Raw genomic sequence first — 26,979 nt, forward strand, 5'->3', positions numbered from 1 at the left:
CTATACAAACAGTGGCACTAACATTACCCTTCAGATGCTTTTATAAGTTGAATAAAGTTCTAAACTATTGTTCTTTAGATGAGATAATCAGAATGCCTTAGAATATTCCATGCAAAGACAGCACATCAGTACTTTAAAACACCAATTCATATTGCACTATAGAATTATTTACTTAATGTACATACAATTTCATTTAGTAATGTTGACAGTGGATTAAGGGAAACTACTGAATGCTATTTAATACAGATTTTCTCTTAAGTTTTCAAGACAATCTGATGACGAATCATTTTATCACCAAGGGACAGAGATTATATTTGTTAAGGTGATTTTATAGACTGAAATTAAGATGATAATTTCATTACTTCGTGTGTATATAAAAAATAAGAATTACTTAAGGAAATCACTGAATTTTAAACAAAATTTAATGATGCTTTATTACGTTGCCACAACTGGAGTTGTGATTTAAGTTGAAACAATTTATTTGCAACACTTTAAAAGACTGCAGTTCCAAAAAAACCCAAAAAGCTATTATAACAAATCAGTTTTAAAATTACTGATGCAACCCTACAAGGTAAGTCTACTGTTATCCCATTTTAGAGATAATGAAGCAGAAACATAAAAATAACTTAAGGTCATACAGATATGAAGTAAGTTAGGCTGCCCTATAAAATTCCACTAACATGGAGTTCATAAAATTTCCACCTTCACAAGGTGCCTTAATTCAAAAATTCTAGCAGTAAAACTCTAACAAAAGTTAAGATTTTTATCAACTTATAGTATTTCTACAACTGTGTGCAGTTCCATAAAAAGAATTTATACAGATGTATTCCTGAAAGTTTGTAATTCATATGTACTTAAACAGAGAGATGACAAAAAAGGGAAGCAAATACAGCTGATTTTCAGAACCACACCGCATAGAAATGGGAGTTTTCAAAGAACAGTTTATGGAGAACTAAGAGTCCTCAGGACCCTTTTAGAAGTGTACAAGTGAAAAATATTTCATCTTTATTAACATGAGGAGTTACAAAAATACACTGCATAACACTATAATCTTATTAGGACTTTTTAAAAACTCTAATCAACCTTCACTACATTCAAAAGTGTTGAAGCAAACAAACAAAACAAAACAAAAAGTATTGAAGCAATGGTTGGCAAATAAGAAGGGGAAACAGTATTTTAGCAAAACCAATGGACCTACACTCATTTTTTAAAAATTAGTAACCACTGTATTTGTCACATACTGCAATTTAAAATTTTTCAATGTTGCATACCTTAATGAAGTACTAAAAATAATTCATTAAACCTCTATCCTTGGGCACAAGCTTTAAAATGTTCTATGTAACAACAATAACAAAAAAATGTAGGTAAAGAGCACTTTTGGGCCAGGTGTGATGGTGCATGCCTGTAATCCCAGAGGCTTAGGAGGCTGAGGCAGGAGGATCCCAAGTTCAAAGCCAGCCTCAGCAAAAGCAAGGTACTAAGCAACTCAGTGAGATGCTGCTCTAAATAAAATATAAAATAGGGCTGGGAATGTGGCTCAGTTCAAAATAGGGCTGGGGATGTGACCCCTGAGTTCAATCCCTGGTATAAAACAAAACAAAACAAAACAAAACAAAACAAAACAAAACAAAACAACAAAGCTCTTATGCTACTTTATGAAGTAGGATGGCTATTTCAAAAAAGCATTTGTGTGATTGAGCTGCATACAGAATGAGCCACTTTTTTTATGAAACAACAATTTTTAAAAAACTTTTTTTGGTACTGGGGGATGAACACAAGTATGCTCAACCCCTGAGCCATATTCCCAACCTTTTTATTTTTTGAGATGGGGCCTCGCTAAATTACTGAGGCTGGCAGGATTACAGGATGTGCCACCACACCCAGCTTCATGGAACAAAAAAAATTTTTTTTTTTTGCTGTGGGCTGGAGATCAAACCCAGGGCCTTGTGCTTGCAAGGCAAGCACTCTACCGACTGAGCTATCTCCCCAGCCCGAACAAAAATTTTTTAATTCAGATACCACCATCTGACAAACTGATTACTGCCCAGAGTACCTAGTAAACATGAGATATTAAGAAATGTGATTTTAAATTTAAAAAAAATATTATATAATAAAAATACATAAATTTGGACAATCTAATTCAATGGATGAATATTTTTCTGATGATATTACAAAACTATGCATGAGTAAAAGATCCAAAGTTCAAGGTACATCAATGGACTTTATTGCAAAACAGTACTTTTGAGACACTACGACTTAAGTTTTTACTGAAGTATCAAAGGTTATTAATATATGTCTCTCATTATTTATCCATGTAAGGCATATTTTCTTTATGGATTTTGACCAAAAGATATTTTTGCAACAGATGGAATGTGGAAGCAAATATGGGAAGTCAACTATTTCCTACAGAGAAGAACACTAAACAAATTTACAAAATGTAAAACAATACCATTTTCTTTAGTATGTCTAAGTGAAACATTAAAATCATTTACAAAAAAATGTAAAATAAGGACATTCTTCCTTCTGAAACATTTTATTTAATTTCTAAAATGTCAAATACTGACAATAAGCTCTTTGCAGTTCTCAGTAGCTCCTCAGTTTTATCACTTTTTTTGAAACAAGGTCTCAAAAAGTTAGGGCGTCCCTAAATTGCTGAGATTGGCCTTGAACTTGTGATTTTCCTGCCTCAGTCTCTCAAGTAGCTGGGATTACAGGCATGTGTCACTGTGCCCCGCTCTTCTCAGTAATTTTTAATGGAATTATAAGTAAAAAAATTTTGAGAACCACTTGTCGTCTTCTTTCACAAAAATCTAAAATAGCAAAAAGTTTGCACTAATAATCAGTTAACCTATTTTCCAAAGTGTGGTAACCATGACACTATGGCACTTGAAATTATTTTGTTCAATAAAGATATTTTTCATTTAATACTTAATACTTAGGAAATCAATCTTATTTTTAAGATATTATGTAGGTTTTTTTTTTTTTTTGGGGGGGGGAGTTACCAAGGATGGAACCCAGTGGCCTTAACCACTGAGCCACACCTCCAGACCCTTTTTTATATTTTATTTAGAGACAGGGTCTCACTGAGTTGCTTAGGACCTGCCTGGAAATGTTCCTTAATTTTATGACTTTTAAGATGAAACCATATTACATGTCTTTAGAGAATTGTAAAGTTAACACAAGATAGCTCTACAAAATTTTTGAATGGACAAAATCCAAAACATGACACCAAATGCTGTCAAGGATGTGGAGCAATTGGAATATCATTCCACTGCTGGTGGGAATGCAAAATGAATACAGCCATTTTGGAAGACAGTTTGGCAGTTTCTAATGAAGCTAAACATACTCTTACCATATGATCGAGCAATCACACTCCTTGTTTTTCACCTCAAGGAGTTGAAAATTTCTGTCCACTTAAAATCTGCACGTTTAAAGCAACTGTATTTGTAACTGCTAAAATTTGGAAGCAATCAAGATGTCCTTTAGTAGATGGATAAACTGCGGTATACCCAGAAAACAGATTATTATTGAGTGCTAAAAAAGAAATGAGCTATCAAAGCATGGAAAGACAACTTAAAGGAAACTTTTTAAGTGCTTATTGCTTAGTGAAAGAGACCAATGGCTACACACTGTATGGCTTTAATAAATGACACATCAGAAACGTTATCATTATAGAAAAAGACAAAGGGATAGTGATTAACAGGCATTAGTAAGGAGGGATGAAAAAATACCTCTGTATGATACTACAATAGTACATAAATGTCACTGTACATGTGTCAAATCCTCTATATACATGAGGAGTGAACCCTAATGAAAACTATGGACTTTGGTTGATAACGATGTATCTCTGTATGTTCATCAACTTTAATAATTATAATAAATGTACCACTATGGTACAGGATATTTTTTAAAATTTAAAAATTTTTTCATGTATTGGTGTGTGTGTGTGTTCGCATGTATATATGTATGTATGTACATACTGTGGACTGAGCCCAGGGGCAATCTACCATTGAGCCACATCCCAGTCCTTTTTTATTTATTTAGAGACAGAGCCATGCTAAGTTGCTGAGGTTGACCTTGAACTATGATCCTCCTGTGTCTGTCTCCTAAAATGCTGGGATTACAGGAATACACTGCATCATGCTCTGATGGTGCCAGATTTTTATAAGGGGGAGGCTATGCATAAATGAGAAGTAGATGGAAACCTCTGTACCTTCCAGTCAATTTTAGTATGAATCTAAAACTGCTCTAAAACAAAAAATCTGAGTAACCAAAAAAAAAAAAAAAAAAAAAAAAAAGAAAGAAAGAAAGAAATAAATATGGAGCTAAGAACATAGGTTAGTGGTGTTGAGCATGAGCTTGAGGTTCTGGGTTCAATTTCCAGGATATACATATACAAAAGGAAGAAAAAAGAAATCTTAAAATGCTTCTTTCTGAATAATCAATTAAATCTTAGTTTACACTATAAGGGATAGTCATGAAACAAAAATATTTTTTCTTTGTTAAATATCCAATCAAAAGGAGAGGCAATAACAGAAGTAGGATGACTTCTATGCCTATTAACTTGAGACACGTAGGGACTTCTTTCAACTAGATTCACTAATAATGTATGTTTTAAATTTATTTAAAAATTTTTTTTTTTGTAGTTGTGGATGGACAGTATGCCTTTACTTGCTTATTTTTGTGTGGTGCTAAGGATTGAACCCAGTGCCTCACACATGGTAGGCAAGCACTCTGCCACTGAGCTATGGCCACAGTCCTCAATAATGTATTTTTAAAGGCTGCTTCAGGTAATGAGTAGATATTATTCCTTCGTTACTGTCAAATTCAAGAGTATGTAGTAAAATTAATGGCTACTTTTTAATAGGGTAATTTTCTGATACTGAATAAAATGTAATTACACATAACAGAGTACACATCAAGAAACAAAAAAGTATATATAATTTACAAACTGAGTTTTTAAACATTCAGCTGAGAGTTTATTTTCAATGTATATACCCAAGAACATTTTCAATTGTCTCAGCAAACTCTCTCTGAAGAGGTGCTTGATTTCAAAACCTAGCATTGATTTAGTAATGATTATTCTTCAAATTTTATTTTTTTACCCCAAACTCTTAAATAAGCAGCAATATCAGCTACAAGACAAACACAATACTATTAAGAGAATCTTATTAAACCTCACATAAAGTTACTAATGACTACTTTGCATTTCTTCAATCCATAATCTCTTTCTGTCCAATGTATTTTTTTCTTACCAATGTTAAACTATCACAACTGGCCAGGTCACAGTATACAGATGAAACAAAAGAACAACAACAATTTAAAAAAAAACTATACAACAAGTGATTCTAAATTCGTCCCATCAAAAGAAGAAAGCAGCAGCAAAAGAAAAGGCATATAAGGTCCAATGTATAAGGACGAATGATATCGCTAATAAGTGGAGGATGACACATAATGGGGGGGAGGGAAGGGTTAGTGTTAGGGTTAGAGTTAGGGTTAGGGAGGGGGGCAAGTATGGAGGAAGGAAGTACTGTATAGAGGGTAAAGAGGGGTGGGAGGGGTGGGGGGAAGGGAAAAAATAACAGAATGAATCAAACAACATTACTCTATGTAAATTTATGATTACACAAATGGTATGCCTTTACGCCATGTACAAACAGAGAAACAACATGTATCCCATTTGTTTACAATAAAAAATAAATAAATAAATAAATAAATAAAAAGACATGAAAAAAAAAAAAAGGCATATAAGGTCCAATGTATAAGGAATTAAGCAAACATTTTATAGAGATTATCCTTTTCTGTTTCTGATATTAAGCATTAGTAAATTATCTTAAAGTTTACCAGAAGCTTTCATGTTTGCATAAGTTAATATATATTTTTCTAAGTACCCAACAAAAAGCAACTGATTGAGATACAGTAATTTTTTAAATATTTAAATAGCATCAAATTAAATATCAAAGTTATTTGAAATTTGTAATTATAGGAGAAACAACTATAACGACTATATCAATTGTTTAAAATAGAATTTAGAAAAAGTAATATTATACCAAATGAAGAAATTATCTTATAAAAAATATGATTAAGACCTGGGGTTATAGCTCAGTGGCAGAGTGCTCGCCTAGCACATGCAAAACCCAGGGTTCAGTACCACAAAAACAAAAACAGAAAAGGAAAAGGAAAATATGGCTACATTTACAACCAGAAAATTCATGATTTAAAACATGGAGCACAAAATGGCAGAAGACATCATTAAGACCAAAAAAGCAAACTTACCCACATACTTTTAGATATGGGGGTCAGGGGGTTTGCTGGTTACCAAACTCAAGATCTCACAGATGCTAGGCAAGGGCTCTACCACCTGAGCGATATCTCTGGCCCCAGATATTTGAAATTTCAAAAAATCTTTGAAAGTTTGTAAGTATAATTATTGAGAGTCTAACTTGAAAGCATTCCATTAGAGCATACTTATAAACTCAAGTTCCTATGCCCTACCACTAGTAGTTTTAAATATGGATATTAACATTCCCATTTGTCAAGTTTAATTTAGCATAAAATTCTAACATTTCAGATGATACTACAAAGCTTCATGTGCTCAATATTTAAGTATAGAAGATACTAGGTACTGACTAGCCTAAAAATATTTAAAAACACAATTACCATGTAAAACAACTCCTCTAAATATACTGTCATAAAATTAAAAGTAAACTTTATGCCTTCTTAGAATTTATTAATTCAACTGAATAATTTTTAAAATTCTAATTAGTGATATCACATATTATTAGGTATTTCAAAACACATTTAGCTTAAACACCTCTAGTTGCCAATTTTGACTCTTCTCCATTTCTTTTTGGGGAGGGGGCAGGGAGAACATAAGCTAAAAGTAAGGTCTTACCATTATGCTCAGAACTTACCATTTCAAATGAAAAGACATGAGGTATACCTACCACACAGCAGAATAATAAACCAATACTAATGGTTTAAAAAAACAAAAACAAAACAGAAAACACCCAAAGAAATTTTTACAATAGTTCAATAACACTTAAAACTTTCAGGTAGAGAGCTTCTTTCTTTCAACTCTCAGAACATTTTAGCTATATCACTTAACATTCTCTGGGTTAAGTGCTCTACACCTAAAATCCTCTAACATTCTCTGTATCCTCTATGGTGCTCAGCATTATGTTTTAAACACAGGAAACAATGACCAAATTTTTCTTTCTAAATGGAAACCTCCAAGTCTTCCTGTAAGTCTAACACTCTGAAGGGATATTCAAGTGGAATCCGCATATTGAAAAGTTAGGTGTGCTGAAAACCAAGCACAAAAAGATGGTTGGTTATTTGACTGTTTTTAAAAACTACTCTTCACTATGTGATTCTGTTACAAAATCTATAAAAGTACCTCAATAGTTGTACCTCAACACCATCTATGTCTTCCAAAGTATCAAGTGTTTAACATGTGAGACATAAGCATTCAAAATAAATACCAAGGTATGGTGGCCCATAAATAATATTGAAAACCATGACTGAGCTTCACGTCATTTGAAAAACAAAATATGAAGCAACTAGTTCTCAACTTATATCTAAATAAGTATACTATGACAAATACATAATTCAACAAAATATGAAGCAACTAGTTCTCAACTTATATCTAAATAAGTATACTATGACAAATACATAATTCCTGACCTCAAAAAAACTCAGCACAATTAGTGCACTAGTAATGATTAGAATGCGACCCTGGTAATTACTTTTAAAAAATTACATCAAAATGAAAAGGATTATAACAGGAGTGCTAAGTCAGGTAATAATATATACTGAGTCTATATGGAGATTCTCCAAAAAGAAAAGAGACAAGGAAAATTTTCTGGACTATGAACCTCTCTAAGAGTTTAATGAAAGGTAGAGAAAAAAAGATACTAAAGTCAACTAAAATGACATAAAAATAATCCAATAAAATGAAGTGACCTCTGATAAAGGAATGTATGGAGGATAAGAGAATCAGTAATTATTTCCATCTGCATTTGTTTTAAACATGAATGATAGAGAAAAGAAAATATAGAAAGAAAACTCATAATATATGATTGGAATGACCATACATCTTGGTTCATCCAAAGCAGCCCATTTTATGCCTGCTATTAAAAAAGTAATTTTATCCAGGTCTGGTGGCATGCACCTGTAATTCAAACAACTTTGGAGATTGTCAACAAGATCACAAGTTCAAGGTCAACCTGGGCAACTTAGTGAGACCCTGACTCAAAATAAAATTTTAAAATGCTAGGAACATAGCTTGTTGGTACAGTGCTTGCCTAAACAAAGCCTTGGGTTCAGTCCCCAATAACAAAAACAAAATGCACGTGATATGATATCAAGAATATTAAACAAATCCTTTTTAAGAAGTAATCCAAGAATTCAACACCTAGTTAACAATGATACATACCTTTAATCAAAATACTTCAAATCATCAAAATCCTAAAGATCATTTTCTAGAACTTGTAAATATTACAACTTACATAGCACTCTTCATTTTATTACAAAAGTCTAAGTCAAGTTCAAATTATGTGCAATCCCAAGTACTTAGAAAAGTCCTCACCTTACACTAATAATCATTTTAGTGAATAAATAAAACGTAATAAAAACTGGTCACAACTAGAACAGTACATGTGGGACTACTATAAATTATTACTGTTACTATCCATTATGATTTTCACCAACATGTTCAAAACAGTGGCAACTAACTATGATATATCAGCAAGAGATAATAACTGCCCAGGAGGCTATACCCACCTCTAACAACAAATTCTACAGCACATAATTCTTTATTCCCATAGGCTTATGAGACCATAAAAAAATTCCTTTAAAAATATGTCCTTTAAATACTTCAGGTATCTTGCCTCCTCCCCCAATTCTTATACATTGACAAAAATTACTTATTAGAGCTAAATAAATAACTTACAGAAAAAGAGTGATGTGGAGACCACAAAATTGTGACTACTTCTCGCAAAAACTCATAAGCCCATTTTAGAAATTGAATTTGTACCTACTCATTAGTAACAAACAATAGGGATTGTTGTTTTAAATTTTGTGTATGCCACACCAGAAGTGAGGCTATGATTAAATTAAAGAATGAAAAAGGGAGACAATGCCCATACAGGAAGCAGGAAAACAGGCTGACAAAAAGAAGTGGCTGTTCAAATAACAAGCCAAATCTGATACTACTCACCAAGAGGTGGTAACATTTTAAAAAATAATGTTTTATATTTCTATTCATTAAAACCAAAAATATTTGGAAACTCCAAAGTTTTAGTGTGGGACAGTGACACTTTACCAGTTCTTCCATAACTTTAGCTCTGACTCATAACCAAAACTACCAGTGAACCTCTGGAACACTAAATTGGATTCCTCAGGAACCTTGAATTTAGGATATGAGTTGTCTGCTCAGTGAGCCTTCTAAAAACACTGGAAAAGAACATATAAATTAATTAATTTGCATTAAAATTCACAAACTCTATGAGTTTGGTTAACATGAGTCCCTTTTAATAGATTCCACCCAATTCTCATACTAGTTCTAGATTGGGGTCAGTAAACATTTTTTGTAAAAGACCAGAGAGTGAGTATTTCAGGCTTTGCAGGTCATACAGTCTTAATCCAGCCTTAAAAAAAGCTGTGTCACAACTATTCCACTCAGGCTGTAAGGCAAAGCAGAAATTAATCAACAAAAAATAACACACTATTCCAATAAATCGTTATTTACAAAAACAGGCGGTATGTAGATTGACCTTGTCCTATGCTGTTGACCCCTGTCTGGATGAAACAATTAAAAACTTAACCCATCATTTGAGACAATATCCCCTACATATGGTAAAATGAAAGCCCAATTCAAGGTTGCCACACCAAATCAACAAGGTATTATTCATACAGACTGTTGTATGATTTAAACTGTGTCCAGTATGAATAACACCCTCCCATGTTGCAACAAGCACACTCTCCATTCACATTCCAGGATACCCCCACTCCAAAAATCTACTTCTATCATTCTCATTTTAACATACAATCCATGATTGTTTTCAAACTCTAATAAAGAGAATGAGCAGCGTATAGAACTTCCAAAAATGCTGAGCCCATGGTTCCAACACAGAACTACTGAGTCAAATTATTTAGAGGATCCTGAGTATTTTTCTAAGTTCCACGGGTGTTAAACTTTAAGAAATACTAAATTAAAAAAAAAAAAAAAAAAAAAGCAATTGATGGGTAATACTTCAGAAGCTACTTCAATCACTCACCAAAAAATCTATTTCTAGGTATAAGATCTAGGGCTGTACTTGTTTTTTCCCCATTCTCCGGACTGGGACCTGAACCCTGGGGCACTCTACCACAGAGCTACATTCTCAGTCCTTTTTATTTGATATGGGTCTCACCTCAAATCTGTAATGCTCCTGCTTCAGCCTACCAAGTCACTAGAATTATAGGCCTGTACCACAGCCCCCTTCCAGGATTCACATTTTTAAAAAGCTCCCTTAGTGTTTGAAAAATACTGTCCTTAGAAGAGACATAAAACCAGCATCCTCTGGATACAATTCTTTTTCCCTTTTCTTGGTGCTGGGGATGGAACCCAGAGCCTTGTGTATACTAATAAGCATGCACTCTATCACTAAGCTACATACATTTTCTTAATGTTTCTGATCTGTATTTCACAGGTACCAGGTTGCAATAAGGGAACACTCAACTCGGTCAGAGGAGCCCAACAGGAATCGAACTGTTGCCTTGACCTATAATATACCTTTACTTCCAAGTTCATTATGTGCATGTATTAAAACATCCAGGGCTCTTCCAACTGTACATCTGAGAACACACACTCCAGTATTAAGTTAGGTATGTACTTAATTTATTGCAGGATATTTAAACATTTTAAATGTCTTTCTTTTCTTCACTGAAAAGCAAACATAAGTATTTACCAAACCAGAAAAAGAAACTTCTCAGGTTTTAAAATTAACTACTAGCACTCAATCTAAACATTATCAAAATATTCCTGAGCAAAGTATTTTGTCACCACATGATATAATTATGATAGAAAAATAATGACATCTGGATATTTTTTAGGACACTTTCATTTCCCTAAAAAGCAATGTTTACTACAAGAAACTGCAATAACAAAATATTTAAATTAAAATCTGCCATTTCCTATAGTGTAAGTTGTTTCCACAAATAAAGACTACAGTATTGAAGTGTTTAAAATACTTCATCTACAGCAAATGGAACAACCTAATATGAAAACAATTACAAGACAGTCATTACAAAGCCAATTCCATAACATTCTCTATTTCTGAATTGTGATGTTTCCAAAAGCTGTAAAATTGGGACAGCAGAAAAATTTAACTTAGTAAATACTATCTAGAAATGATCATAAAAACTACCTAGAATATGGTCAAATACACGCCACACTATAGTAAAAGAAAAACCTCAAAATAACTGATACAGTATAAAAAACACATTCTTAGTCAAAATTATGCTTTTCTACAAGAGTGAAACTATCATGTTTCATTTATTAAGTACAAGAGCAATTATCAGTTTAATTTTTCTCTAAAAAAAAATATATAGTATGAAGAATGCCAGCTTGAAATTGATAAGATGTTCTTAAAAATATATTCCCATGTATGTCATAAAAATCATCATCAAGTTGAAGACTGACAAAGAAAACCATGACCAAATGTATTGACCTCCTCCTCCTTTGTTACATTAAAAAACATCAATACTTAGGATGTAAAATGTAAATCAATTTTTTTATACTTCATAGCTCCATGCTTTTAATTATGTTGGAACATATCTAATGGGAAGATAATAAAAAAATAAAAGGTGACATTAAAACTAACCAAGAAAATTCTACTTTTATTACTGGGCAAGTTGAACACTTACCATTTGACTCCTCCCTTTAAACTGAACAGTGAAAAAAGAGAAAGCACATAAGAGGGCCTAACTTCAAAGCTTTAAAACAAAACAAAAACAAACAAACAAAAAAGGATTAAAATTGTTTGACAATTTTTCCAGTGACAGTTTACAAAGTAAAGGAAGAATAACTCAGAAAACTGCCTTAATATATTCCTATTAACAAAATGTTTTCCAAAGTGCACAGTCAAGTTAGGTAAAAACCATCTGTTAGTTTTACAGTAACTAGTAGCATTATGAAACTAAATATGACTAATAATAAAACTATGAAAGTCTTGTGCCTATTCATACAATTTCTAATCTCAAAAGCATTTTTAAAAAGAAAACACTATATTTCCCCCTAAATATTTAATTCCTTTGTCACACAAATTATTAGTTTATTTATGTACTATTTGACATATATTTGTTCTTCAGAAAATTAAGAGCATAGTAACTTTGTAGCCTAACATAAATACTAATTCTAAGAAAACACAAATATTTCACCCTAAGATTCAATACTTTTTCTATAAAGAGGCAGAGAGCAAATATTTTAAATTATTGTGGATCAGAAGTAGTCTAATATTCTTTTTAATTTTTTGAGCTGGAGTCTTCTTATGTTGCCCACACTGGCATCAAATTCCTGGGCTTAAGCAATTCTTCTCCCTCAGCCAATGGAGTTAACTGGAGTAACTCCATCTAAAGTTTCAAGCCCAGTTTTCTTTTAATGAAAATATTAACACCATTCTTATCTCTGTGATGAAGTACTATGAAAATGGGCCATGGTACCAGACTATAGTTGGCTAAATTCTGTTCTAGACAAATTAATTTTATTATGATGCTTCAAAATATGCAACATGTGCTTCTGCAACTCCTTGAAAATATAGCATCTTAGTAAATAAATGTATTATCTCTATACTTTTCTACGAATATAATCTCATGAAACACATGGTCTATTTAGAAATGCCAATAAACCCATCAGGAGTATTTTTAATATCTAAACACCTATTTTCAAAGTTCTTTGGATATTTGTAATATTTTATACAACATTAAAGTGAATTTTAAGTACAAAACATCCAGCCCCAGTCCCAGCCCCTGGAACTGGGGATTAAACCCATAGGAGCTACATCCCCAATTGTTCTTATTTTTACTTTGAAATAGGGTCTTGCTAAGTTGCTGGGATTATAGGCATGTGCCAACACGCCCAGCTTAAAATGTTAAAATTAAAATGAGAACTTGTAGTAATAATTAAATTTAAAAATATAGCAATATTTCCAATAGCTTTATAGAAAAGTAAAATTAGCAATATATTTAATTACTTCCTAATTTCCTAAAGTGATTATTTATGCATATGACATTCAAATAGCTATACATTCACTCCAAAAATATTAAAGTCATGCCAGAAAAACATTAATTGTATCAATTTTACTATAAGCAAATCCTTTAGTAAATATTCAGGTAAATAAAAGGAGCAGGTAGAATTTTATAATTCTTAATGAAATATTCTTTAAGAAATACATCACACATGGTTTACATGTGATTATATTTGAAGATAATACCAATAAGCTGCTATTTTTCAAGTATGGACCTGGAAAACTTAAAAATTCCATTTTCTTTAATAATATAAATTATCCTCAGATTGACAAATTTAACAGATTTATGTGCAAATATATCAACTAAACAAACCCAAGATGACAGTTTAAAATATGTCTACTAATTATATAAGGAGGAAAAGTGAATTAAAAATAATGGTAGAAATTACTCAACAAAAATTCAGAATGCTTTTTAAAAATTACTCAATTGATTTAGTAATGCATTTTAAAACTCTATTAAACCAAACCTTTAGTATAACACAAAAAGAATGAAAATTTTTTCTAATTTAAAGGCCACATAATTTTCATTCAAAGGATATTTACCTGATAATAATATAAATATTGTTATTTTACAATTTAAGATTTGTTTTCCTCTGTATCCTTCTAATAAAAAAGTTTTAAAATTTCAGAAGAATAAGGACAGAAAGGTCAGGGGGGAAAAGAGCCAATAATTTGGACTGTTAATAGTTTTAGCCTCAGAAACTTACTAAAAAAGTTTCTTATTTAAGTATCATGGCTTCCAACATCAGAGAAAAAATAAAAGCAAGATTTTTTTTGAGAATAATGGGTTATGTTAACTATTCTTTCAAGATGAAAAATGTAATTAACTCTTCATACATTATCATTAAGAACTTGTAGATTTTAACATATCTGACATAGTCTTGTTTGCTTCACCATTTTGCCCTCCAAAAACAAAAACTGGAGTCCGACTAAGTCTTTTGAACTAATCTCAGTTTGGAGAAAATTCAGGAACACAGTAAGTTTGTTAAATCATCACTGCAATGATGTAATCAGTAAAGTCCAGCATGTGAGATACTATGTACAATGAGGCTTTAAAAGAAAAAGAAAAAATGAGAAAGAGAAAATAAGGCAATTCAAAAAACCAATTGTAAAAAAACATTTATAAGACCTTTGTAAATTTCAGTTTAAATTTAACATTAAAGAACTAGCAATTTTTAAGATATGACAGAGGTATTTAAAAGAAAAGTACATATCTTTTAGAGATATGTACTAAAAATACATGTGAAATTATATGAAGTTAGATATTTCAAACTAAATAGTTTGGGAAAGAAAATATGTATACTGAACATTGAAAGAAATCAGTCATGTGTTTGTAACTATTATGTCTGGATGACGGGCATATACTAATCTTCCTTTGTATGTATCTAAAATGTTCAAGAATAAAGACTTGCTAGTATTAGTATTCAGTGAAAATCAGTCAAGTGGAGATGGTACATATTATTAGGATTTCTAATTTAATAGCTTATATTTTTTAAAAGGGCAGTTAAAATAGAAAAATCCATATCATAAAACATATTACATTCAGAAACTAATTTTGTTATCTGTAAGAGGTTAAGCATGACAACTTCAGAAAGAATAGAAAATACACTATTATATAAATCAAAATCTAAAAAAATTCCAAATTCATGTCACCCACCTGATAATACAAAGTCATTTTGGTTAACTATATTTTACTTACATTTTCCATATAGTTTGGTTTAAAGCCTTCCTGCTGTCGCCTCAATTCCTCCTGTTCTCTATGTCGGATCATTTCTTCCTCACGACGACGATGTTCCTCTTCATGTCTGAAATTTTTTTAAACAAAAATGTCAGCACTATGACATATGAGCCATAACCAGATACTTTATTTCATATTAAAAATATTTTATACAAATTACATTATGTCAAATTTTTGACTAATGACTGACTGTTCCAAAACTCTAATAAATCAGCTAAAAAATCATTGAAATATTATTTCAATTATGAAACAAACAACAAACAAAACCCCAAAGTAATGACACATAACCACAGTGGTTACATGCTTATATTCAAGAAATCAAGCTGGGGCTGTAGCTCAGTGCCAGAGAGCTTGGGCTCAATCCTTAGCACCAAATAAAAATAAACAAATAAAATAAAGGCATTCTGTTCATCTACAACTACCAAAAAAAAAAGAAGAAGAAGAAGAAGAAGAAAAAAATCAAGCGTTCAAAACAGTCAGGCATGGTAGTACATGCTTATGATTTCAGCAACTCAAGAGGCTAAGGCAGGAGGAACACAAGTTTGAGGCCAGGCTCAGGAAGTAAGTGAGACCTGACCTCAAAAAAGACTGGAGATACACCTCAGTGGTAAAGCAGCCCTGGGTTCAACCTCCAGTATGGGAGCGGGGGGTCTAGAATTTGTCAGTGAGGTGACAGAGGTCTTCAAGATATTTAAAACTTACAGAAATAAGCCACCTCAAAGGATCGCACTGCGTAGATAAAAATTCTATTGTATGCAGGAAAAAGGCTTTATTGAGCCCTCTTTGCTGTACTTTTATCAACCCACTGAGGACATCTCCTGAAACAGCAGCACCCCTCAACTTTCTTTTGTAAATTAAGTTACATAGGACAATCATTTGCTTTACAGTTTTAGGCTCCTCTGGGGCTAGCAAAGTTAAGGAGTTAAAACAGATCATATGACCTACAAAGACTAAAATATTTACTATCCTATCCTTTTCCAGAAAAACAAAATCTGCTGACTCCTATTCTACAGCAAGCAAAACTTGAAGCAAAAATATATATACAATATTTATAAATATATATACACACACACAATATATATGTATAATTAGGTTATAATATGATCAAGTCAGAAAACCCACATTAATATTTAAGGAAAAGATTCACATGATATTCAGCATTAAATCAATGCAAATTCAAATATACATGTTCTAAATGTATATGCACAGACAAGCGCATACATACACACACACACACACACACACACACACACACACACACACACACACACACAAACACACATATAAATGAAGTAGTGCCTAAATTAAACCGATGTCCATTCAGCAAATATCATTTTTAGGTTAACTTATATGAGCACCTTTCAACATTCACAATTAAGTTTCAAGACTCTGCATTTATGTAGGACAACATTCTCCACAAACACAAAACCACTAACTGAAATATGTGATTTCTTCTACTATCAAGGGAAAAACCTGTTAGGTTTTACTAGTGGATAAGGTTTTACTCATGTCGGCTCACATGAAGTAAAGTGACAATGTTCCTACATGAATTTCAACCAAAATCTGGACTATTTTTAGACTGCTGTCTAACTCCCCAAAATATAACTATCACATGCTTCAAAAAAATCTTAAGTAAATGTGTTAATCCATTAATACATTCACAAATTTTATTGTTAACAAAATACTTTCACATTCACATACTACTGAAAATGTACATAGGTACAGGTAAAAACTTATCATCACTACTATCATCATTGTGGTACTGAGGTTTGGACCCAGGCTACACCACCGACTCCCCATCTTTTTTTTTCAAATTTTGAGACAGGGTCTTGACAAGTTGCTCAGGTTGACCTCAAATTTGTGATCCTCCCGCCTCAGCCTCCTGAGTTGCTTGAGATTACAGGTATGCATTCATCACCCCCAGGTAAAAAGTACCTTAAAGAATCTTAAGGACAAATATATTTTGAAATTCATACTTTTTCTGATTTTTTAAAAATGATCAATATACTACATTTCCAGTAAGATTCATATTGGCACCACATAGCTAACCACACCAGAATTTCTGCAATAAGGTGAACATGCATGAGCTTTGGAAAACATAAAGACTGACAAGATCACAACATAATTTCAAGTCAAGCGTCTCCATTCAACAGATTCACATCAGATTCTGCAACTAAATTATACATTTTTAAAAATATTTTGTGTTTTAAATCTTTGCAGACAGAATATGAATCTATTGGGGGTCAATTTCTAACATAATTTTAAATGTGCAAAACCATTTCCAGTAAACTAAACAAATATGTACACAAGTGTGCAAGGATATATATGTATACAATTATACACTGTGGCATTATTCATAAAAGCAAAAAGATGAGGACACATTAATCAATATATATGGGGGACAATTAAGGTTCACACAGAAACACAGCCATTACAGAAGGGCAGATATGCAATTACTAATAATGAAAGAACATTTATTGTCAGAAAAAAGGCAAGTAAAAGAACAGTATTCCTGCCAGTGGTGCACACCAGTAACATCAGCTACTTGGGAGATTGAAGCAGGAGATCACAAATTCAAGGTCAGCCTGGGCAACTTAGCAAGACCCTGTCCCAAAATAAAAATTTAAAAGAGGGCTGTGGTGCAGCACAGTTCTAGAGCATTTCCCTAGCATGTGTGAGGCCCTACTTTCAATTCCTAGTGGTACAAACAAACAAAACCCAGTATTTGTAATTTGTATGAGTAGAGAACAAGATATGAAAAATTTTATATGACAGGAACAATCTGATTAAGAGCACTGTCCTTGTGATTATACCACACCAATGATCCCACAATCTAAATTTTTAAGTAACATAAATATTACTGTTGTCCATGTTTACTTTCACTTTTTCTTACTCTGCCAGATGCTTAAATTAGCTCTTCAGGTAAAGGAGCATTTCCTAGGTTATATCCACAAATGGAACTAGTAAAAGATAAGAAAGAGGTATGACAAATAGAACATCCTTCACACTGTACTTTACCAAAAATTAATACAATTTTAATTTTTAATTTGTTTTAAATTGAAATCCTCTAACCATCTTCAGATATCAAATATACATATTTTTTTCAGGGCTGAGGACCGAACTCAGGGCCTTGCGTGTGCTAGGCAAGTCAAATATTTTTATAGGATTTTAAAAGCAGGATCTAAGCACTAGGCCATAATAATGCTTACTAAATAAACCTGCCTTGCTGCTTTCTGTTTTGGGGAGTTTTGTCTGTTTGTTTGGTACTGGGGATTGAAGCCAAGGGTACACACCCTCAGTCCTTTTTGGTTGGCTGGTTTGTAACAGGATCTAAGTTGCTGAGGCTGGCCTTGAACTCTCAATCTTCTGCCTCAGCCTCACAATTTGCTGGGATTACAGGAAGGTGCTGTCATGCTCAGATGCCTTGCTGTTCTTGATGAGCATAGACTATGTCCCTGTATCTGTCAGGATTTGAACCCAAAATGTCCCAAAAGGTCATATATTGAAAGCAAGGCCTACAATGCAACAACAAATAGAGCTTTCAGTCATTGATTACATCATGGGTGCTCTGACCTCATCAGTGGATTAACCCATTTGATGAATGAATTGAGAGCTGAATGAACTAATGAGAGGTAGGACCCAGCTGGAGGAAGTGGATTATAGAGGCATGCCCTGCAAAGGTGTACATGCTGGAGGAAGTGGATTATAGAGGCATGCCCTGCAAAGGTGTACATGTCCTCAGCCCCTTCCTCTCCCTCTCCCTCTCTCTCTCTCTCTCTCTCTCTCTCTTTCTCTTTCCTCTCTCTCTCTCTCTGCTTCCCTGCTGCCACAGAGCAGATTTCCTCTGTCAAGCCCTTCCATCATGACGTTCTGCCTTACTGATCATGGAGCTAACTGACCATGTACTGAATCCTCTGAAACAGTGAACCAAAAATAAGTCTTTCCTCCTCTAATTTGTTTCATCGGGTATTTTTTTTTAAATATTTTTTTAGTTGTAGATGGACAGAATACCTTTATTGTTTTTATTTTTATGTGCTGCTGAGGATTGAACCCAGTGCCTCACACATGCTAGGCAAGCGCTCAACCACTAAGCTATAGCCCCAGCCTGTGTTCTGTTGGGTATTTTGGTCACAGCAATGAAAAGCTGACCCAACACACTATGAAATGGACCAATACGTCATAAGGACTTGAAAATAATGTGCTGGCTGGGCATAGTGGTGCATACCTATAATCCCAGAGACTGAGGAAGTTGAGACAGGAGGATTCTAAATTCAAGTTCATCCTCTACAATTTCATGAAACCCTGTCTCAAAATGAAAAAACAGAATAAATAAAAAGGGTTGGGGATGTAGTTCAGTGGTAGAGTGCCCCTGGGTTCAATTGCCAGAACTGTGGAAAAATAATATGTTGAAGGATTTAGGAAATAAATGGATGGGCAGGAAAGTACTAGAAAGAAAAGGAAAGAAGGAAAAAGTAAGTGAACAAAACAAATGAAAACTACTCAATGGACAGGTGCAATGGCACATGCCTGTAACACCAATGCTCAGGAGGCTGAGACAGGAAGATCACAAGCCTAAGGTCTTGCTGAGGTCCTAAGCAATTTAGTGAGACCCTGTCTCAAAAAATAAAAGGGCTAAGGATGTAGCTCAGTGCTAATTTGCCTCTGGTTAAGTCCCCAGTACCCACCTCCCTCCAAAAAATTAAAAAATAAACCACTACTAAGTGGTCAAGTCACAGGTAAAACCATCTCATTTAGTCCCTTACCCTACCTAGTCTTCTTTCTATACTCCTCCAGGCTCTGAAGAATTAAGTGACCCAAGAAAATTTAAGTTGTTATAGCATTGAAAAAGAATCCAAAAGCTTGTATACTCTAAACAAATTCTTTAATTTCTCTAAAAACATACTTTTCTAAGCCAGTTTTTTCTATATTCCAACTAAGATAAAATAAAAAGGCAGAGTCCAGGTTATTTGGCTTAACATAAGCTATCTTACTAAGTAGCACCTTCAGTCAGATAAATCTCTCTTATTTTAATTGCTATAATTTTGTTTGGTCTTCAAAGTATGGGTTTGCCATTACAGTAAATTCCTAGACAATTTTTTTTTCCTTTCCTTGATACATGCTGCAGAACTACTTCATATTACAACAAGGTGTTGTATTTCTTAAATCAAAATCTCAAAAGTGAAGGAACTTGTCATTTGTTCCCTACACTATACCCAAAACCTAGACTTTTTTTCTTAGACTTAACAGAAAACTTGCAAAAATAGTACAACATTCCTGTGTATATCTCATCTAGTTTCCACTAAGTAAAACATTTTACCTAACTCAGCTACAATTACAAATCCAGGAACAAACACTGGTAAACTATATTAATAAAATATAATAATAACTACCAGACCTTATTTAAATTTTACCCACTAATCATAGTTAACTATAGACCTTATTCAAATTTCCCCCACTAATGTTGTTCTGTTGCAGGACCTTAACAGAACCTGACACTGCATTTAATTATTATTAGCCTCCTCCATTCTCTTAACAGTTCAGTCTTTCATGAACACTTTCTAAAAGAAAACTACTTTGGAGAAGACCCTTCAATTTGGATTTGTCTGATGTTTTCTCATAACTGGAATGAGAGTATACCTATCTGACAATAAAATCACAGAAATCATGCTATATCCTCATTAAACAGCATCAAGGGGTGAAGTCAACTGATTTAAAATGCATGATAGGAAATTTAACATAGTTTTGGTGGTGTCTGATGGATTCTGTTCACTGTTTTCTATTTTTCCAGTTGTACTTAATACAGACTTGGGACTAGGCAAAAACCCTGTCTCTCAAGTTTTTGCCCACCAACTTTAGCTTCCATTAATAAATCTTCTCTGTAACAACGATTACTACAGTATTTATCAGTGATTATACTGCTTTCATTCTTTCTGCATTTATTAATTGGAATCTTACTTTAAGGAGGAGCTGCCCTTTCTACCCCTCTTAATTATTTACTTATTTAATTGCTTTTATCAGTATGGATTCATGGATATTTATTTTATTCTACGGCTTAAAATCTAATGTTAGGAAAAAAAACTAACAATTACTATTTTTTTATTTTGTTGCTAAAATTGCTCCAACCTGGCCATGAGGAACTTCATAAAGCTCCCAAGTTGTTCTAATATGCTATTCTTTTTTGAGTGCTTCTTTACTCTTTGGTACAAGATATTCTAATCATATCACAGTTTTTCAGTGTTGCTATCAATCACTTCTCCAAAAAGCCTTGGTTCCTTTTATTAGAGTGCTTAGAAACAAAGATGTGGATACTAAATATACTCATATTTCCTGGGACACTAGTGCTTCTAGGGCCTCTTGGTCAATGGAACCATGAAATATATGTATATATTATATTAATTCACACATAAACACATCTGTATTTCTTCATGTGTCACTATTAAACACCAAAGAGTTCATTATGATACTTGACTCCAACCCAGTACCACAGATTCACTTTAATTTTAGCCTTCTGGAGAAGCCAGGGTCTCTCTATATTTATAAACATGTTCACTTAAAGGTACATAAGCCAGGAATGGTAGCATATACTTGTAATCCCAGTTTCTCAGGAGCCTGAGGCAGGAGAATCACGAGTTTGAGGCCAGCTTTAGCAATTTTGTTTCAAAATAAAAAATAAAAAGGACTAGGAGTGTAGTTTGGTAGTACAGCAGCCTTGGGTTCAATGACCAAGATAAAAAAAGGATAAACAGATAATCTGGGCCAGGCTCAGGGAATCTTTAAAGAATCACAAGGTGAAAAAGTTTGAAAACCATGGCCCAAAATTAAGAAAAATACATACTGAGAACAATGATCTGAGTGCTAGTATATCCATTAAGGTCTTCAGTCTCTACTGCCTGTCCGCCCTTCTGTCATACCAAGTGAACTTCATTAGTAGGCACATCTAAACAAATGGCACTTACCTGACAGAAATGCCCAATAAATGTTCTTTCTTAACATTTAAAAATAATAAACTCTTAAAATTTAAAGATGCACATGATTTATTACTACTTAATCTTAGGTTTTTTCTAAGTTTTAGAAAGTATGTGAATAATGTACATATAAATACATAAAAATTTTTAACTCAAATGGACTTGTAGTTCCTATTTTAGGAACAGTCCCAGTGTGGCCTTCCCAGGCAGTATGGTAGGGAAACAGAATTTCCCCGTCACTACAAAAGAACTATTAACGGCTGTCATATCTGCTTTCTGCACTCAATCTGTAGCAAAAATTGCTTACTTTATATAAAGAAAATCACATAAGTATACATACATATATATGTTTATTTAAAGAGGAGTATTTTAATAGCTGTATCAGGTTCTTGTGGATATTTTCTCTTACTGCACCAAAAATTTGACAAGTAGTATTTTCTTTATTTTTGGTACCAGGGATTGAATCCAAGGTTGCTTAACCACAGAGTCACATTCCCATCCTCTTTTATTTTTATTTTGAGACAGGATCTCACTAAGTTGCTGAGTTACTAGGGCTGACCTCAAACTTATGATCCTCCTACCTCAATTTACCAAGTGGCTGGGATTATAGGCATGTGCCATCATACCTGGCAATTTGTTACTTTTTTAAAAAGTAATTGTTCTTTCTCTGGAAAAAAAAAAAAAAAAAAAACCTGCAGAAAAAAAGAGTAAAATGAAAAATATACATATATACACACACCCACACCACACACACATTTCAGTGTGATTATATTATTCATTTGAAATTGGTTCACTTGTATTTTGCTATCCTGCTCTGGGCCATCCCTACCTTCACTCCACACCCATTATTTAATTATTTAAGGTTTTTGTTTTGAGGGGGAAAGCAGTCAAAATGTAGGGTATAATTTCAAAAAGTCTAGTTGTCAAGTTCAAATATAAGAGGAAGCTAGATTCAGATAAGGTTTTAAGTTAGGGGAGGTATGGTGTCTTTTTTTTTTTTTTTTTTGGATAGTGGGAATTGAACCCAGGGGTTACCACAGAGCCACATTCTCAGTCCTTTTTATTTTTTATTTTGAGACAGGATCTCACTAAGTTGTTACAGCCTCATTAAGTTACTGAGGCTGACTTGGAATTCATGATCCTCCTGCCTCAGCTGCCCGAACTGTTGGGATTACAGATATGTGCCACTGTGCCCAGCTGAACATGTTCACATTAAAAAGGGAAGCAAAAGCAAAGTTGAAAAAGGATCCTTGAGGTAGGATGTTCATGTGGGTAACTATGCTTAACAAGTGAATCTCAAACTTTAAGATGCTTCCAGTAGTTCTAGAGGTTAAGTTTGAGACTTTGCAATTCTAACAACTTCCTGGATGAGAATGCTGATGCTGCCTATTCAAGGACTACAATTTGGACTTGGGTAGAGTAAAATCATAGTAGTTTCAAAACAGATATACATACATATACATATACACATACATATACATACATACATATACACACAAAATACAAATGTTGATATAATCAGGTACAAAGAACAAACTAGAATAATACATCAAAACATACTGAACATCACCTATCAGAAAACTAGAAAAGCTTCAGTTTTTCACTTTGTTTACTTTTACTTTCCATGAACAAGTTATTTCTGACCACAGTACTTGCTACTGTTATAGCACTTTCAAAACCTAAATTTCTAAGTTTGTTTTAACCATCATAGTTTTGTTCATGACATGTCCTCAGTATAACTTGAGAAGAAGCTGTTTATCCCATATACTTCACAATAAAATACTGCAGGCATAAGGAAAACTGTCAATTTTTATTTATACATTATGGAACAACCACGTTTAATCATTATTATTATTACTGTGATTTTTAAATGCTCATTCCCTTTTTACTATGGAGTTCACTTCCATAAATCTTTTCAGTAATCAGAAGTATAAAAATACCTGAGACATTCTTAGTAGTGTTATACACATGAAGAAATAAAAACTAATAGCGATTCAAACATATCTATCTCTGAAAATAATATGCAACATTACCTAAGCTCCTTATTAACTCCAAAGAATATGCAATCAACGTACCCTTAATCATCTAAAAAATCCTAGGAAAATTATGCTAGAATACTGAGTAATTCTCTATGTGGAATCAAAAAATAAGCAATGTGCTTTTTGTTGTTGTTGCTGTTTTGGGGTTTTTTTTTTTTTTTTAAGCATTTTCCTACTTGTATAACTTGTTTATAATAGATGGTAAGACATTTATTAAAAACTCACACAGAAAATCTATATATTTTCATGTTTATGTTACAATGATATTCGTTTACCTCAGTTGTATTTGCTTCCGTTTCTGCAGCTCTTGGTTTCTGAGTTCTTCCAAGCGTCTGAGTTCTTCTTGACGTCTCATCAGATCTATAAAATATTGACTTACATTAATATTTTTAGGTTCCTTTGTTTTTATATCAATAAGAACAAAAATTCTCTATTCGTATCAATATACTCGTACAAATATAACTTATATACTGTATAATTTAGTCTGGCACTTAAGAACCAGACTAAACAGTAGATATAATTAAATAAGTCACCACACAAAACTCAAACAACCCTCTCAACACCATCAGCGGAAATTCCTTCTGCACTACGTTAATGTTTTATGAAGAAGTACAGTTAAGGAGAAAAATCTTGAAAGAAGGGAGCAGGACAGGGAAGTTCAATAACAATGTGAACAAGACCACTTTTAATCACTAGAACCTTAAAAAGAGAGAGAGGGGGATGGGGGAGGGAGATCTTTAACATCTCATATTTCTCATGAGTGAGGTCATATTTCCTCACTCATAACAATGGTATAATTAACTTAAAGGGTCCAATAATTAATTTATCAGTTAAGCACAGTTATCTGATACTTAGCAGGGTAACTATGATTTTAAAATAAAACTAGTACTTTATATTAACTAAATTATATGTTGTTAAAAGTTAAACATCCAAAATTACTGAAATTTCACTAAAGCTTATATATTTATTTTATTTATTTGGGGGGGGTACCAGGGATTGAACTCAGGAATACTTAACCATTGACCCACATCCCCAATTGTTTTCTGTATTTTATTTAGAGGCAGGGTCTCACTGAGTTGCTTAGATTCTTGCTAAGTTGCTGAGGCTGTCTTTGAACTAGTGATTCTTCTGCCTCAGCCTCCTGAGCCACTGGGATTACAGGCGTGCACTTATAAGTTTATGCACCAGCATGACAAATATCTTCCTAGGGGAAAATAAAAATAAATGATTCCCACTTATCTACAATTCAGCTTTCTGTAGTTGTATTTAACCACAGTGTAAAAATGTTACATGAAAAATTCCAGAAATAATTCAAAAGTTTTAAATAATTTTATTATAATATAGTAATAATTATTTTATTGTTGTTAATTTCATACTGTGTCTGATTCATAAATTCAACTTTATTCACAAGTACATATGTATAGGAGAAAATAGAGTATACAGTGAGCTCAGTACCACCCCCATCAACAGGCTTCCTTGGAAAGTAGTCACCCTCAGGTAAAGGGGGACTTACTTCTATTAGAGGCATGGTTTTATACTTTGATCCAATAAAATACACCCAGAAATTTTAAAGAAAGTAATTCAAAAACATCCGCAGACGTGAAGACATCATTTGCAGCATTACTTATTAGTAGATCAAATAATATTTAAAATGTTTACCTAAGAAATTTAATGATAAAAGACTATAAAACCATGTTATAATTTCAATATATCATAACAATGGATACAGAGCAAAAGGGAAAAGAGAAAAATATAGATGAATTTAAAATTTGATTTGTTAGAATGTGAGAAACAATTTTCTTCACTTAATATTGTTCCTCTTGTGAAAACTGAGTGACTTCTAGCAATTTTTCTTTATAGAAAGGCAACATTTGAATCCACAAAATAAGTCTAGTCTCAAGGAAAAATTGTAATATTATGATCTATGACAAAATATATTTTGATACAATGATGAACAGATAAAAGGATGTAATAAAGTACTAGGCACCGAGGTACACGCCTGTAATCCCAGTTATGTGGGAGGCTGAAACAGAAAGATCAGGCTAGCCTGAGCAACTTAAAGAGACCCCCATCTTAAAAATATTTTTAAAAGGGTTGGCGACACAACTCAGACGTAGAGTGCATGCTTATATATGCAAGGTCCTGGGTTCATTGCCCAGTATCACAAACAGAAATAATGATGTAATGAAGCAAGTACAATACAAATTCAGGCTTATTTAAGACTCCTTCATAGAAATACAAAATGCTAGAAGATTCTAAAATGTGTTACCAATTAAGAAAGGGAAGGGAAAATTCCATGATTTCACATGTTTAAATAACAAGGATCAAAGAGAATATTTCAGCACATACAAGAGCTCAAGAAATATTGTTTCTATGCCCTTCTTAAAGAACAATTGAGAATAAACATCAAAGAAGTAATGAACAGTAAAATCATACCTTAATGTACGTACAATAAGGTTAAGATTTATACACATATGTGAATAATGATTAAAGACGGGGCTGAGAGTGTAATTCAGTGGTAGAGAAAATGTTCAGCATGCCAAGACCTGGATTCCATCCCAGTACAAGAAAAAGGAAGGGAAGAATGTCAATATCATAAAAAATCACAGGTAAGGTGACAAAAATTGACAGGAAAATCAAAAGAAGGATGACCGAATATAGCTATTTCCTTGTTTGTTTTTCTTTGGTAGTTGAGAATCATCACTTAAAGGAAACAAATATACTTTTATTACTTGATTTATAATTACAAAGGTAAAATTTTGTACAAATATTTTTAAAAATTAAGACAACCAAGAAAAACTCAGTAGTGGAAAGGGAGAAAGTAACAGCAAAATACATGGTGGAGAGTTAATACTATCTACTTAGAATTGTATTAAGTTAGGGTAACATAAAAAAATTCAGGAACTATGTCCTATGCTGATGATCAAAAATAGATGGGAGGAGCTGAA

General features: G+C 33.0%; 1 protein-coding gene across 3 annotated transcripts in view; it reads right to left on the reverse strand.

Annotated features, from left to right (window-relative positions):
- Nucleotides 1–26,979, reverse strand: part of PSPC1 (paraspeckle component 1) — a 100,161-nt gene that overhangs the window by 48,985 nt on the left and 24,197 nt on the right. For all 3 annotated transcript variants that reach the window (XR_013763662.1, XR_013763663.1, XM_079138859.1), the window contains exons 5-6: nt 24,307–24,391; nt 14,989–15,094 (exon numbers count right to left, since the gene is read on the reverse strand). Coding sequence is in view for 1 of the 3 variants with exons in the window: in XM_079138859.1 (XP_078994985.1) it covers nt 14,989–15,094; nt 24,307–24,391 (191 nt within the window). In the remaining 2 variants the exon portion in view is untranslated. The remainder of the gene's footprint in view (nt 1–14,988; nt 15,095–24,306; nt 24,392–26,979) is intronic.

The sequence above is a fragment of the Sciurus vulgaris genome (genome assembly GCF_902686455.1).
Source record: "Sciurus vulgaris genome assembly, chromosome: 4".
NCBI lineage: Eukaryota > Metazoa > Chordata > Mammalia > Rodentia > Sciuridae > Sciurus > Sciurus vulgaris.